Source organism: Harmonia axyridis, chromosome 4 (genome assembly GCF_914767665.1).
Source record: "Harmonia axyridis chromosome 4, icHarAxyr1.1, whole genome shotgun sequence".
Lineage (NCBI taxonomy): Eukaryota > Metazoa > Arthropoda > Insecta > Coleoptera > Coccinellidae > Harmonia > Harmonia axyridis.
The window spans coordinates 47897838-47913895 of record NC_059504.1 but is presented as its reverse complement, the minus strand read 5'-3'; the positions used below and the strand labels follow the sequence as shown (position 1 = coordinate 47913895).

Here is a 16058-nt window from a genome sequence, read left to right as displayed (position 1 = left end):
AATTTTGGCTCCGTAGGCAACTGCCTACCCTGTTTACTCCCCAATAGCTCGCCCAATAGCGACGTTCTTGGATATGTAGTGACAAAAATATTGAGTATTCCTTTCTCAAAATACTTCTTGAATTTTGTATGAATTTTGATAATGTGATTACTGATCAGCTAGAAATATTGAGTGATTTTCCATGTTGCTGATGACGCTAATGTTCAACATGAAATTTTGCTTATGAGTGGTTTTACAGAGCGGATATAAACATTAAACTTTTCGTCCAGTGTAGTAATACTAGGTGGTGGAACACCCAATTTCACCTGCACATCTCAATGGAAAACCGTCGTTTCATACCACCTGGACATTTAGGAGGTGAGACACCGGAATTCCCCTGCCTTCAGAGGAAAAACCACTGCCTCGACTTGAATCCCTTCCTTGCCGGTAGATCGCAACTCTAATCACAGTTCGGTAGACGTAAACACAGGGTACGGTACAGTGTTTAGTTTAGTCCGATCATCATTGCAATAACGCGCTTATCGATACGCTTATTGCCCACCTATAAAGAACACCTAAACCAGTTTAGCTAGTTTGTTATTCCGTGATGTGTTTGGTGTAAAATAGAACCACTACGTCAGTTCTTCGGTATTGTTCTTCTTGTAAATATATGCAGAGGTGACGACAGTGTTGAGGAACGTTTTGGTAAGTGACCCCTTTTAGTACAGAGGTCAAATTATATAATGTACGTTTCGATTATTGAACAGTATTTCGTAAATTGCCGTTACTTGAATTTTTAGTTTTTACGTTGGTCAAATCACTGCGGTAAACACATAAATGATTAAATCAAGGAGAAGCATTCAGTCTCTTCAACAAGCCCAAAGTAGAACAAATTTTTTTTTATCACAAATCACTATATAATGTACATCCTATAAATAATTGTCATAAATGTTGTATTAAATGAATCCACATATAAATTGATTGAATCCTCTAACATAACAATTACAAGCCGTTCACATACAGGGTGAACAAAAAAAGAACACTAGGCCTACATATAAAATGTAGACTATTGAGGGTAAAGATTGTTTGAATTTCATTTCATTTTTGACAGGTCGTTCTCTTCCTTTGTCTATCATTTAGTTAGGATATAAATATGTATTTTTCGAATTTTGAGCCGGGAATGGTCTTAAATGATAAGGTTCAACTCACTGATGAAGAATTCGCGGTCAAATTCGATTTTTTCATCTGTTTTGATCATAAACATGATCAATGATAAAGCAATATATCTTATTTCGGTAGGTTCGCATCTTGAATGTCGCTTTTAAGTATATTAATAGGCAAAAAAGTTTTATACTAAATTGCATCTTGATCGAGTCATCAGAACTATGGAAAATTCAAGTGTAATATCGAAAAAAATCGAAATTTCAGTTACAACCTATCTGACCGAGGTGAAATTTTGCGTGTAGAAGTATAATAACAGTTTAAAGCTTCAAACAGTATTTCACGTCGATGGTGCCAACAGAATAATAGAAAGTTCAAGCAATATATCAAAAAAATTTCCAATATTTGTTCATTTTGTTAAAATAACCGTCAAAAATGACATCATAATAAATCAATTCAATAAAATTACTATTCAGTCGAGTATGAAATGAATATTTGGAATTTTGTTGATAGAAAACGATGACGTCATAAATTCCTAGAAGCTGTCTATCACCAATATTCTAAAAATTGACTATTTACTTGAGTGATTCATTTAATTTGATTTAATTTACTTACTCGAATCGGCATTCATGACCAGGACTTGCTTTTATGATACCTATAAAGATCTCACAACTATTGGGAAGTTTTCAGCGTTGAAGGTCGAATTATAACAATAGATCTTTTTTTATATCACAGAAAACTGTAAGAATTCGTATTTAAGCATGAACGATATATAGTATGAATATTATCTATGAGAATATCGAGCATCGAACCTTGTATGGTACCTAGCTGCAATTTTATATCTGAAAATCAAACTTAAGTTGAAGAAAAAAGTGCCAAATGAACAGAAATCGAACTTTTTTCAGTTGGTTTATGAGCTAATATTTTTGGACCATTTCTTGAGTACAGATATTCTTTTAATCGAGTTTTTCACATTATCAATTCTCATTACCTGCCAGAATATAATGTATAAAGCTCTTGCTGAAAACTGATTCTAAGGAATATTCTTTTGAGTAGTCATATAAAACCTGAATTATAATTTAAATTGAATATCCGAATTCCTCGGGCGAAAAAATTGAAGATTACTATGCAAGTATTTTTCTGCATGAATATTAACGATTTCCTAGAATTCGAAGAAGATTCATTCATGATTGGAGATATTAAATATCTCCAAGCGTTGATATTTGAAACCGCAAAACCCCAAGTAATTTTCTCATAATTCAAACTATTAATCAGCTCATTCGAATTATTGCTATTGAATCCGGATATTTAGATTTGAGGTTGTTTTGATTCGACTCATTTTTATCGTTAACCTTGTAAAATCGAGATCATCATATTTGCATGGTTGTTCTTTTTCTTCGGACTATCTAAGGTAACAGTAAGGTAAACATGATGTCACAAAATACACTTTTCAATGCATCATGGGGGTTTTCCTACATTTATTTGAACATTGCATTTCCTTGAGAATTTCGAATAAATGCATCTATCTCTTACTCGAATTGAACACAACAAAATTGTGTCAAGGCCGGTATAATAAGAAGAAAGATAAAATATCTTATTCTGGTCTTATATCTTTGCGATTTGAGAGTTCAAAAATCCATAAAGATTTTATTTTCAATCCAGATAACCCTATTAGATACAGATGAACTCACTTGATTCTATAATTTTTTCGAAATCAATTCTATAGAGTTACCATATCCTCGTATTTTACAACTTGCGTTGCAATAAGGAATTTTTTATATTCTGTTGTGAATGAAAGCAAGTCTGATTAAGAAGCAATGTCATTGATTTGGTAACAGATGGACTGCGTCATCGCCAATTCAAAATAAACTTGAGAAAGTCTCGCTTAGCTTGTAGAAACTCCAACTTTCTCCACATATGATTCACCAGAACAGTTTTCGAACAAAGTGGAAGTGCATGGTACAGTTTTAAGTGTCAGTTGCCGAACAAATGATCTCCGGTGACAAAGTGAAGTGTGAGTTTCCCAAGAAAATTTTTTAAGTTTTGTTGAGATAATTACCTTTTTTGAATAGGTAGATATATGATCAACTGATCGTTTGAGCTTTCATGTTCGTTGATTATCAATTTTATCTCCTTATTTTCGAATTGCTTTTTGAGGATAGTATATTTTTACAATAATGGATAGATTTCCAAATGATTTCCTACATGTTAGATCACTCCAAACATTTTGAGGAAATTTCTCTTTCTTGAATACATTCAATTCAGTTTCTCTTCGATTTCTAAATCCGGTTAGTGATGAATTGTTGGTCACTCTTGATTTTTATTTAATTTTGAAAATAGTTATAGGACCAAAGAGACTTTGAGTTTTCATCTCGTAGATGTGCCACTTATGTTTATCCTAAGAGCATTTATAATTTATATGGAGTTAATTTACTTAAATTCAAGTGATGACAAAAATTCAAAAAAGCACTCAAGTGTATTCATGCGCCAATTGTGCTCTTGGCAATCGCAGAATTTGGAAATGGATTTCCGTCTCAAAATTACAGAATTGTGACGAAATGAGGGTGAATGATAAATGAAATAACAATTTTTGATCCGTTCAAAATGTCAAGCTGATCACGTCATCAAAACCATAAAAATTTCAAGAAGTAACTTGGAAAAGAAACAACAATTTCTCTATGATAACAGATCCGAATGGGCTGAAATTTTTCATTGATATGAATAATAACCATTTCAAGATTCATGCGAAATTTGGTATGACTAGCGTCATCAGAACCATTAAAAAGTCAAGCAGAATATACAAAAAAATGAGGAGAGCACTGACGTTCATTCATGCGCTAATGGAGACTACATATGCCTTGAATATAGTTCTGTGGCCTCCAAGGGAGCAGAACGAATGGATGATGAGCGTTCAAAAGTTCTTGACTTCACATAATTCGTTTCTTCATTTTTTATTTTAAGCAAATGAAATATAAGTGATCAGACTCTTTGGCTAGAATGATTAAAGCTTTATGAAGGACTCTGTGTCTAGGATATTCCTAGGCATAAGGTCCTTGTAGAAAAACAGTGGTAGATAAATTTTTGATAAAATTACATATGGAATATTTCGATTTCTCAGTGCACTCATTATTATAGTTTGGCATACAACTTTACTTCCGCTGCAAAAAAATGGTTATAAATTTATGATTCTAAGTATTGACCATCGTTGGCCACTACTTTCTCCCATCTTTTGGACCAGCGTAAGAACCCCACGTTGAAAAAACTGGCCATCTTTTGAAGCGAATCACGAATCGATCCAATTTTTACTTTCCATGAGATCGGAAGTGCTGGTCAGTCGGGCCGTGTGCCATTGATCAAAACAAGTGATAGTCCGAGGGAGCAACATCTGGAGAATACGGCAGGTGGGGTAGGACTTCCGATTTCAAAGTTTCCAAGTATGTCTTGATCACTTTCGCAACATGGGGTCGAGTATTGTCATGGTGTAAAATCACTTTATCATGTCTCTCGTTGTATTGCGGCCGTTTGTCTTTCAATGCTCGGCTAAAACGCATTAATTGCGTTCGATAATGAACGCAAGTGATTGTTTCAGTCGGTACTGAGCATGAATGAGATTTTCTGCACTTGGGATTATCGTAATGAATCAATTTTTCGTCACCAGTCACAATGCGATGCAGAAATCCCTTCCGCCTTTGCCTTGCAAGCAGCTATTCACAAGCAAACAAACTCCGTTCAACATCCCTCTGCTTCTACTCGTAGAGCACCCAAATTCCTTGGTTCTGAATTATTCGCATGACTTTCAGGTGTTTTGAAATGGCTTTTTGCGTCACTCCCAATGATCCTGCCAATTATTGTTGCGTTTGACACGAGTCTTGATCAAGTAATGCCTCCAATTATGCATCTTCGGAAACCTTCTTTCTTCCACCGCCATGCTGGTCTTCGATGTCAAAATCACCGTTCTTGAAGCGTTTAAACCACTTTCGGCTCGTTCTTTCACTAATAGCGGCCTCACCATAGGGATTTGAGAGTATTCGATGAGCCCCAGCCGCAGATTTCTTCATATTAAATCAGAAAATTAAAACCTCCCGCAAATGACTAGAATTTGGCTCGTAAGCTGACATGTTTAATCGAGAATAATTTTATGGACACAAATCGACCAATATTTCGGTGGCGTTTACAAATACCTGAGGTTCTTGTATGACATCTACGATCTATTATTTCGACTACCACTTACCGCTACAGCCATCTATTGCAAAACGGCAGAAACAAATTTGTACACCTAATATTTCAGTATTGTCCGTGGAATATTCATTTATAATTAACAACTCTTAATTTTCTAAAAACGTCTTAGAATTCCGTGGACAAAAGTAGAGTCACTTGAACAACAATGTATTCAAATCTTGAAGTATATATCTTAACCTATATATTTTATTTTCAGAACCATGAAGTTGTTAGTAGGCACTGCCCTAACTTTGTTCGTCTTGTATACATTTTCCCAAGAAACGTCCGCCAATTGTCTTGGGCCATTAGGCACAGTAAACCAGAATGGGCAAAAATCCTTGTACACAGGCCAACAGGACTTCTCCTTAGCTCTGCTGAACGCCATCAATAAACTCTCACCAGATGATAACCTATTCTTTTCACCTTATTCCACCTATCATGCTCTGTTGATTGCCTTCTTTCTTGCTGGAAATCAAACTGAGAAATTTTTGAGAACCACTCTGAGGCTGGATAATTCACAGGTAACTTTTGAATCAATTGTATGACGACAAAGTTGAAATAATAAATTTATAGAATAACAATCGCAATTCAAATTATGAATCAAAAACTATCAAACTGAGCTTAGTTCATTATTTTTCGGACTCACCAGATACTTCTACATAAGTACATAAAAATTACCTAATTAACATTCATTTAAACACGAATAAATTTTCTGATCTCAACAGGATGATCACACTTTTGGATTGTACTCACCCAGAATTTCAAAATTCATGAATAACAAAACACGGCTATGTTCAGTATTCTAATTATAAAAATTGCTTTTGTACAAGATAATTTTCGAATCAATTCAAATCCTCTCGTCTGTGAAACGAATTGCAATTACAGCATTCTGTTCTGTAGTTAGAACCTCCTAACCTTGGCTTACATAATATGCCTAAAGTTTATTATCGGAGAAAAAATCGACTAAATTGAGAACTAATCTGTTGCTTGTTCGCTCTAGAGAACACAGGTACTGCATTCACGAAAAAAAGCTAGAAGCCCATTTTCAAAATAGTTTGAAATGTTCTCTTTATTATATACTAACTGACAAAGAAACTACAACACTCAGAAGGAGCTGTTTGAATTTTAATTTTTTTTTGTAAAACATAGCATAGCAAGGAGTAAATGATTAAAATTTGGAGAAAAAAAGGCTTTGAAATTTCTTTTAATAAATTTGTTAATAATGTGTTTGTCCACCCACACATACTTTAAATTTAGTCTATCCTCTAGTCATTTAAGAATGATTGTTTACCCAAACTTGACTTCGGATTCTGAATTTCTTTTAAGTTTGTTATTTTCAGAAGTCTTAATGTGACAGTTCTACGACAAATATAAATAATTTCACCTTCATTTAGGGTTTTTTAGCTTTTATTTTGTTTGTAAATCTTATGAGTTTGTCCTTGGTTAGAAATTTTGTGAGAACAATCTTTCAATTCTATTGTTGGAATAGTTTACAAAAAAAAAAATTTTGTGACTCAATTTTTTTCAATTTTGATAACTTATAAATGCTTTCAATAGACATATTTAATTGTTTCTAATAATGTTATCGTTTGTCAATTAATTTTACATTCAAAGCCCTAACTTCCATTAATTTTTCAGACCAAAAATGACATCTATCTGGCCTACAAACTCGATAAGCTGCGAACAAACTTCACAAGTCTGCAGGCAGCCTACGAATTCACGAGTGCCAACAAGATTTTCGTCGGCGACGACGTTCCAGTGAGAGATTGCATCTTGGACCTCTTCCAGGATGAAATCACCATCACCAAATTCAGAACAGACGCTGAAGCCGCTAGGAATAGGATAAATCAGTGGGTTGAAGATAGGACGAACAGAATGATCAAAAACCTCCTTCCACCAGGTAGCGTGGACCAGTTGACCGACTTGGTTTTGGTTAACGCGGCATACTTCAAAGGAATGTGGTTGAAAAAGTTCAACCCTGCGGAGACCAGGCAGGAGATCTTCTATGTCAGCCCAACCAAGCAGATCATGGTGGATATGATGCACTTGGAGGGCACGTTCAATTACGGTACTGTATTGCTTCCATCTCCAAAGTAGTTTAGTACCTTCTTAAGCTTGAGGCTACCCTACAAATGAACTATAGATCTTAAATCTATGAAAATGATTAACCAACTCGAATTTTTAAAATATTCCTTTGGTGTTTTTGTTTGACTCAAGAAAAAAAAATGGAAAAAAATAACCCACTAGCGATAACTCTTAGAAAACCTCTATATACACTACTTGAAATCATTGAAATCTAGGATTCCAAACACTAAAAGGTAAAATGGATGTAGATTATATATAAATCTAGGACAGGGTTGTTCAGTATCTATTACAATATTTTTGACATCAGAACTGCATCCTTAAAGGAACAGATGAGGTTATCTGATTCTTTTTTTTTGTACCCACAGAAGTGTCTGAAACTCTCGGCGCTCATATCCTGGAAATGCCATACAAAGGGGAGGACATCAGTATGTATATCTTGCTGCCGCCTTTTTCCAAAACTAACAGAGCCCTGGAGAACACCCTGAGCAAGCTTACGCTTCAGGAATTCAACAACATCGTCGAAGGCAAGAATTCCTTCAGCCATACTGTGCAAGTATCTTTACCCAAGTTTAGTTTGGAACAAACCATCGAGTTAGTGCCGGTATGTATCCCTTGCTTATCATGTGATCGTATGTATATAATGTGTGTTTTTGTATACACATACACCTTCATTTTGAGTGAATTGCTTGAGCTTTGTACATAGCAGCTTTATAACTTCGCTGTGATAGAAGATGGTGTGTGATTTTTTTAAGGAAAGCCTATCGATTATCATGATTAATAGATTAACTACTATTCAAAGTACTGTAACGTTAGTACTGATTTATTAGAACGCGTTGCATATATACCTAACTATTTTTTGTGTAGATCTTCGTATAGTCAGTGAAATGATTTTTCCTTCTGTATGACAATATTTCGTTCAATATTCATTTCATACTTAAAATTCCTAGGTAAAACATTACCTATGCGATCTTTAAAATAAATAATGTTAAATGGCATTCTCCAGTGGTTTCAGCTCACTTACCCTATGAGTAGCTTACTTACCCTATGAGTAATTCATAATCGTCGTATAACAGAAAAAATTGACAAAAGGAAAACTCACATTTTCTGCTACGACAGATATTTTTTATTTGGAGCAATTTTCTTCGTTGAAACATGGTTTAGTTTTTTCTCAAGATATTATGTAGGTACCTACTTCTATTTTTAGCTGCATAATTTCTAATAAGCATATATATAATATCGGTTTTACAACGTTCTATGTCGTCCGATGCCTGATCGCCAGCCCTTTACCATTCCAGTCTGTGTCTTGAAGTACTCTCTCCTTGATTTTTTTCATCTATTTCGTTCATCCAACTATTCCTAGGTCTCCCACGTCTTCTTCTCTCTCCTGGTTTCCATTCCATCACTTGTTTCGGTAGCCTTATATCCATCATTCTCTGTACATGTCCAAACCATATAAGCTGTTTATCCTTGTTATCATCCACTATTGTGTATGCTTGACGTCCATTATCTCCCTCCTAAGCATAAGAAAGGAATAACTTCAGATTGTAAAGAAAATCCTCCAAATATTATTCCCATCTTCTTTCGATATCGAAATTTTAATGTATTGATCGTAGTGATGTTGTTTTTATTTGAATATTGAATAAACCCATGTTACTGAAGATGTTCCTAAGCAAAGGAAATAAAAAAAGTGTTTCATCGCTGAAATTCACCCCGAAATGAAAAAAATTCATGATGATTTTGTTCATTGGAAAGGAATATTTTGCAACCCAACCGCACTATCTTTATCACAGCGATTGTGTGACACTAACACTAACTCTTGTTGGTAGATTCTTGAAACACTTGGTATTGGGAACCTCTTCAAAGCGGACGTTGACTTATCTTCCTTATCGACGAAAAAGCGAGTTACCTTAGATCGGGGCATTCACAAGGCCAGAATTATTTTAAACGAGAATGGCGCTGAAGCAGCCGCTGCTACAGCATTGATAGGATGGAGAATCATGGAGGACATCGATGAAAAAACGGAATTCAAGTGCAACAGACCCTTTATTTTCATAATATTCAACAAAGAGAGGAAAACTGTGCTATTCACTGGTGTATTCAGGAAGCCAACGTAAATTTTCCAGTCTTTGTTGAAACCCGACCTGTTTCTTTAGAAACACTGTAAATAATGACTTGGTTGTTAGGCTAGCTGCATATTCATCTCAATTACAACGATTGTATCAAATCAGAAGCTGTTTCAATATTCTTGGTGATTAGTTAAAATGCAACTAGCTTCAAACGAGGATTAGCACTATGACACTTTATCCTTATGTTGTAAATAGACATTTTATGTTGTTGAGGGAATCTCATACATTCAAATCGCTACTAAATTATCCTAAGAATTGAGTGAACATGATTAGCTTACTGACAACAAATGAATAAATTTTAATTTTTTCATTGCTTTTGGTGATTTTGTACCTCCTGCTCTCCACTCAGATTTTTATTTTCCCTAATATTAACGCAAAGGTTAACCTTTACAATGAAATAAAAATCCATTGATTTCTCAGAAAATATACTTGTTTTTTTATCATCAAAATGAAACTTCAATTGGTAAACCCTTCAGGTTATTTTTTTGACAAATAATTGATCGTTTCGTATAATGAAGAATAATCATTTTATGATATTTCAATTGAATACAGTTTGTAATATAGATAGCATACAATTTGAATCTCCATTGAACAAAGATTTGAATTTTTGGGAATATCAGATGAATCAATCGAGAATGTTTAGTAGTATATGCTCCTATAATTGAAAAAAAATGGCAGATGCGCCTTCACAGTTCATCCCTCGTAATATATTAAAAAACTTGTCACGAATGTCGACAATGCTTTAATTTTTTTCTCACAAGTTCACTTTTGCCGACGTTTCGGAGGCGATTTCCTCCTTCTTCAGAGCTAAATAACAAAGGACAATAAACAAGCAATAACAAGCGCAGCGTCTGAAACCAGCCTCAAGAATATCGAGTTTTCGAGAAAACAGCAAATAAGCAATAATATTTATGAAGATCTGCAGGATTAAATCACAAATAGATATAACGTCGCCAGAATCAAAACAGAAATGAAAACCAAACTGATATCCCTCGTAATTTTCACTTTTTTCCGATGTATTCTATGAAAAAGGAGCAATATTGAGATATACCTGAAGTTCGTAGGTCTTTTCTTAGAGTTAAATTTTTCCGAAGTGATTTTTACTGCATTTTTCCGCCATTTCGATCTGAAAACTAAAGTTCTAGAAGAATTTGTTTTAAGTGATTCAACTTGGACAATTTTGAATATTTAAAAAACCGAATGGATTTGTTACAGGTACTCGAAGAACTAGGCATAGGGGATCTTTTCGAGTCAACTAGGGATCTTTCAACTTTGTCTGCTAAGCCCACCAAGTTGGACAGGGCTATACACAAATCTCGCATAGAGGTCACTGAAGAAGGCACTGAGGCAGCTTCTTCCACTGTTTTGTTCAGTTTCAGATCTAGTAGACCCATCGAGCCCGCTCAATTCAACTGCAACCATCCTTTCATTTATATTATTTATAGCAAAGCCGAGGGTGCTACATTGTACACAGGGGTTTTCAGAAGTCCGAATTAATGAAACGATAGACTAATAATATTTAAGTGTATGTATATATCTGTTTCTTATGTAAATGAAAGAAAATTGATACAAAATTTTGAAACTGCATAACATCAATCCAAACAGAGTATAAACAAAAATCTCCGTAGCTTTTGAACCGATCGTTGTACCCATTTTTGAGTAGATTTCATTCAACAGTGAACTTCCTTGAGACCACCTTTATTAGGGACAAGTAGGTACAAAGATTCAACGTTCATAATTATTTTGTAATAATGAATCTAGTTCTCCCCAAACTACGTTCTAGATGTTGTATCCTGAATGTGAATTGAATCACCTTCAATTCAAAATAATTAATATGAAATTATTCTTGGGTAAATTATTGAAAATTTTCATTTAATTACTGTTTGTGCTCAGATTTAAGTGATAATTATATTTCTTATTTATCAGTTAATTGGAAATCTCAAGTTACTTTCATACTATGGAAGGATATAGAGACAAAAAAAAACTTTAAACATGTTAAAATTATATTTTGATCATAAAGTATGTCAGTATTTACGAGATTCATACACGAAATAATGTACATAGAATATTTATAGATATAGAATAAATCAATAATTTTTTAATATTTATTTCTTCATTCGAAACTTGCAATTAATTTTTATGATAACGTAAAAACTGTGATAGTTTCGCAGAAATGTATCAAAAAATTCAAAGTTACTTTTTGAAATAAAAAAAAGTCATCATATATTTCGTTTCAGTGATCAATCACCAAGTTAAAACATTAAACAACAATAAATTTAAATCCAAATACAAAACATCTACAACACAAAATAAAATTTATAATAATACAATCACAGACTAATTTTATCTTCTGAAAGATCCACCTTTCCTTGGAGATTTGGACTGAAAAAAAAAATATTATTCAATCTACAGTACAATTTCACAGCAGTACTGAAGTCACAAAAAAAAATCTATTCGGATGGAACAGGAATATCTTCTGCTGTTCTCCACCTATTGTCCCCATACAAAAAAGTAAGAGTTTGTGCTGATGGTTGTGAAAGGCAGAACCGAAAGTCAATCATGATTTACATGAGCATATAATTTCTGGGTAATTCCTGCTCCTCTAAACATTTAAGAAAGAGTATGTCATATATGGTCACATAGGCATATCACTTCGATAGCATATTTGGGATTATAGAAAAAAGATTGACGACTGTGGAGTGAAGAAATGGAAAGACGCTTCAAAGATATATTCAAAAAGAGTTAGGAACTGATATTTTGAATTTTCCACGGCTAAAATATTTATCATTATAAGTCACATAGTGCAATTAAAGTAAATGACAAAGAAAATTAAACAGTTTATTTGGAAGAAGCCAAAATTATCTTCAAACGTGCACAACGCGATGCATGTTTCTAATGTGCAAAAAGGAAAAATGTTAAATAGAAGATGATAAAGAAGAAAAAAAAACTATCAGAAGAACATTACGATGAGAACTGACCAGGAGATGAGGAACTTTAGTTTTTTAGGAAGTTGTTCAGGCAACAGGACAAATTTTCCAGAAACCAGTTGGAGGAAAAAAACTAAAAGAACCACAACTTGAAGGAGGGATTTGAGTTCATTCGAAAACCCTTTTTTATATCTTCACGACCTGTGGTAAAAGTGACTTCTGTTGAATGAAACTTCAATATTATGAACAAGCCTAAGACGAAGTCGACACCCTATAAATAGGGAATATCTTCTATTACTATAATTTATCCTAGATCATTGATGAATATTCATATTGAAAGTCTAATCACCCTTCAAATATTTCAATGGACATTCTCACCTTTGATCGCGTAGTTATCGTGCTCTTTTTGGTTGAATCATCTTCTTTTTTGGTTGTAGTTTCTTTCGGCTTGACTCCTGTTTTCTTCGCATCCGGAGCGCTGCTCCTAGTAGGTTTGGGAGTTGTCTTAGCTTGTCCAGCAGAAAGCCTTGTTGTTCTGGATCCAGTCTGACTGGTAGCTGCCACCGGTTTAGCTTCTGCATGTTTCGCTAGGGGCTTGACTACTTCCGGTTTCGACACTACTTTCAACGGTTTGGGCAAACTTTCCCGCCTCGAGGTATCCACTCTGCTCATAGCACCGGCTCCACCACCTGGTTTGGGGTGTCTCAAGCTGTTTCGTCTGGCAGTTGTAGAACAGGTGTCTTGCAATGGTACAGATCTTCTCGTTGGTTTTGAAGGCCGTTTGGGGGAATTCGGTGATTCCAGCTCAAGTTTTGGGGGGGCTGGTTTTGGTTCTTCCTTTGTGAATGGATGGAGAATGATTCGTGTCATGAACGTACCGTCTGTAAGAGATTAATAGAATGTATCAAGTGTACAACTTTGCTTCCGCCATTTTCCAATAGATGGCTGTAGCGATAAGTAATAGTCGAAATAAATAGGTCGAAGATATCATACAATAAGCTTAGGTATTTGTTAATATAACGCCATCGAAATATTAGTCGATTTGTGTCTGCATCATAAAGTTATTCTCGATTAAACATATCATCTAACGAGCCAAATTCTCGTTATTTACGGGAGGTTTTAATTTCTGCTTTAATTTGAAGAAATCTGCGGCTAAGGCTCATAGAATGCTATCAAATACCCATGGTGAGGCTGTTATTAATGAAAGAAGGAGCCGAGAGTAGTTTCAACGCTTCAAGAACAGTGATTTTGACGTCGAAGACTAGCATGGCGGTGAAAAGGAGAAGGTTTTCGAAAATGCCGAATTGGAGGCATTATTTGATCAAGACTCGTGTCAAACGCAACAAGAATTGGCAGGATCATTGGGAGTGACGCAACAACCCATTTCAAAACGCCTGAAAGTCGTGGGAATGATTCAAAACCAGGGAAATTGGGTGTCGTACGAGTTGAAGCCGATAGATGTTAAACGGCGTTTGTTTGCTTGTGAACAGCTGCTTGCAAGGCAAAGACGGATGAGATTTTTGCATCGCTTTGTGAAAAGAGACGAAAAACGGGTTCATTACGATAATCCTAAGCGCAGAAAATCTTGAGGATATCCAGGCCATGCTTCCACGTCGACCGCCATATCGAATATTCACGGTTCCAAGGTCATGCTCAGTATTCGGTGGGATCAGCTCAGCATAGTGTATTATGAGTTGTTAAAACCGGCTGAAGCAATCACTGGCGATCGTTATCGAACGCAATTAATGCGTTTGAGACGAACATTGAAAGACAAACGGCCGCAATGCAATAAGTGACATGATAAAGAAATTTTACAGCATGACTATGCTCGACCCCATGTTGCGAAAGTGGTCAAGACATACTTGGAAACGTTAAGATGAGAATTCCTACCCCACCCACCGTATTTTCCAGACGTTACTCCCCAGGACTATCACTTGTTTCGATCAATAGCACACGGACTGGCTGACCTTATGAATGAGTAAAAAATTGGATCGATTCGTGGATTGCTTCAGAAGATGACCAGTTGTTTCAACGCGGGATTCGTATCTGCCCGAAAGATGGGAGAAAGTAGTGGCCAGTGATGGACAATACTTTGAATCATAGATGTATAACCAGTTTTTACCTCGAATTCAGGAAAAAAATGGCGGAAGCAAAGTTGTACGCCTAGAATTTATTGGCTGTAATTCTCTCAAGGATCGTTCGAAGGCCACTCTGCAACCTTTGTGTTGAAATAAGAATCGCTCTATATAACCTTTCTTTGGGAAAATAAATATCATGACTCTCATATGATTCGATTTTAGTCTATTCAATGACAATTTACTATTTTCTTGCATGCCCAATTTCTTTTGTAAAAATGCTTACCATATGACATAACAACTGTTACTCTTCTTGTAGTATTTGCCTCTTGATTATCGACTCTTAAGCTATCGTTTTGACTCCTCTGACTAGACATAATAGATTCAACTTCTTTATCACAGTCAGAAGCTTGCTCTTCTGTTTTTATTTCTGGCATAGGTTCATCTTCATCCGTTACCGGTATAAATTGTCTATCACTTTGATCGGTCTGTAAAAGAGTCATAATCGGATCAATTAATCATAATAATAATTCAATAATTAAGTAATCCTTGAAAAATTAGTTAAATGCACAGTCACATAATCAACGGTTTCTTTTGGTTTAACGAATTATTATGATGGAATAATATAAATGTTTCTACCTTAATTTTTTTAGTTTCGGCTTCTTCAGCAGGGCTGGACCTTTTTCTTTTCTCTGAATAAAAAAAACAAAATGACTATCACAATAAAAATTCGAATACCTAAAATATTTAATTATGGCAATGAAACAATTTTAATGGCTTCCACAAGTATCGATTTCTACATTGATTTGATATGTTTATCAGGTTTAACATCAGATACAAATTTTACGACATTCATTTGGTGCAGAAATGTTTGGTGGTGTTATGTTCCAAAAAAAAAAAATATTTACCATTCTCTAAATGGCTTTAAATATTTTCACAATAGATAGATAATAAAATAAGAATCGCGAAGCCAAATTTTTCTTTCAGTGCTTCGGTTTGTAAGAAGAGAAGTTTAATGGTGTAAAGATGATGAATCTTACCTGAAGTAGAGGGCTCTGGAGGATCTACGACCTCAATTACTTCTACGGACTCATCCCTACTAGGAACTATGCGGCAATATATAGTCTCCATTACATAATTTGAGGGTAAACCCAGATCAGCTAATGTTGGTGGTTGCCTCGAGAATGAAACTGTTTCTGTTCTTTGGTTTGAATTGGAGATGTCGATAAGTGTTTCTGTCAATTCAGAATGTATTGAACTTAAATGCGAATCCTGGTGGTCACTGGACACTGAAAACCGTAATCCTAATTTAAGTTTATATTGTCGATAACACAGTGCAACGAAAAAAATGTTTTTTTTTTTTGGTGCCTTGGATTTTAGAGCTGATTTTAACTATATTAAAACGCTAAATCTGTACATGCAATCCGTTTTTTTCTATCAGTTCTACTTTTTTAAAATACAACAACTTATCTACCAATGTGGGTTTT

General features: G+C 34.9%; 2 protein-coding genes across 5 annotated transcripts; one reads left to right on the top strand and one right to left on the bottom strand.

The window, feature by feature from the left end:
• Positions 1-432: 432 nt before the first annotated feature.
• On the top strand, positions 433-11793 carry LOC123678212 (serine protease inhibitor 88Ea-like). 4 transcript variants are annotated; one of them, XM_045615111.1, is made up of 5 exons: positions 433-684; positions 5576-5879; positions 6997-7426; positions 7809-8044; positions 10785-11793. In XM_045615111.1, the coding sequence occupies exons 2-5, from the start codon at positions 5580-5582 to the stop codon at positions 11064-11066; spliced, it is 1248 nt and encodes a 415-aa protein (XP_045471067.1). In that variant the 5' UTR covers positions 433-684; positions 5576-5579; the 3' UTR covers positions 11067-11793. The 4 variants fall into 4 exon arrangements, with proteins under 4 accessions (XP_045471067.1, XP_045471064.1, XP_045471065.1 ...); XM_045615108.1 differs by lacking the exon at positions 10785-11793 and adding an exon at positions 9270-9879; XM_045615109.1 differs by lacking the exons at positions 433-684; positions 10785-11793 and adding exons at positions 2998-3154; positions 9270-9879.
• LOC123678214 (proteoglycan 4-like) lies at positions 11559-15860 on the bottom strand. Its single transcript, XM_045615112.1, has 5 exons — positions 15612-15860; positions 15211-15263; positions 14858-15059; positions 12875-13377; positions 11559-11951 (listed from the first exon to the last, which is right to left on the bottom strand). Exons 1-5 carry the CDS (start codon positions 15700-15702, stop codon positions 11913-11915), a joined length of 888 nt encoding a protein of 295 aa, XP_045471068.1. The 5' UTR covers positions 15703-15860; the 3' UTR covers positions 11559-11912.
• Between the last annotated feature and the right edge of the window lie 198 nt (positions 15861-16058).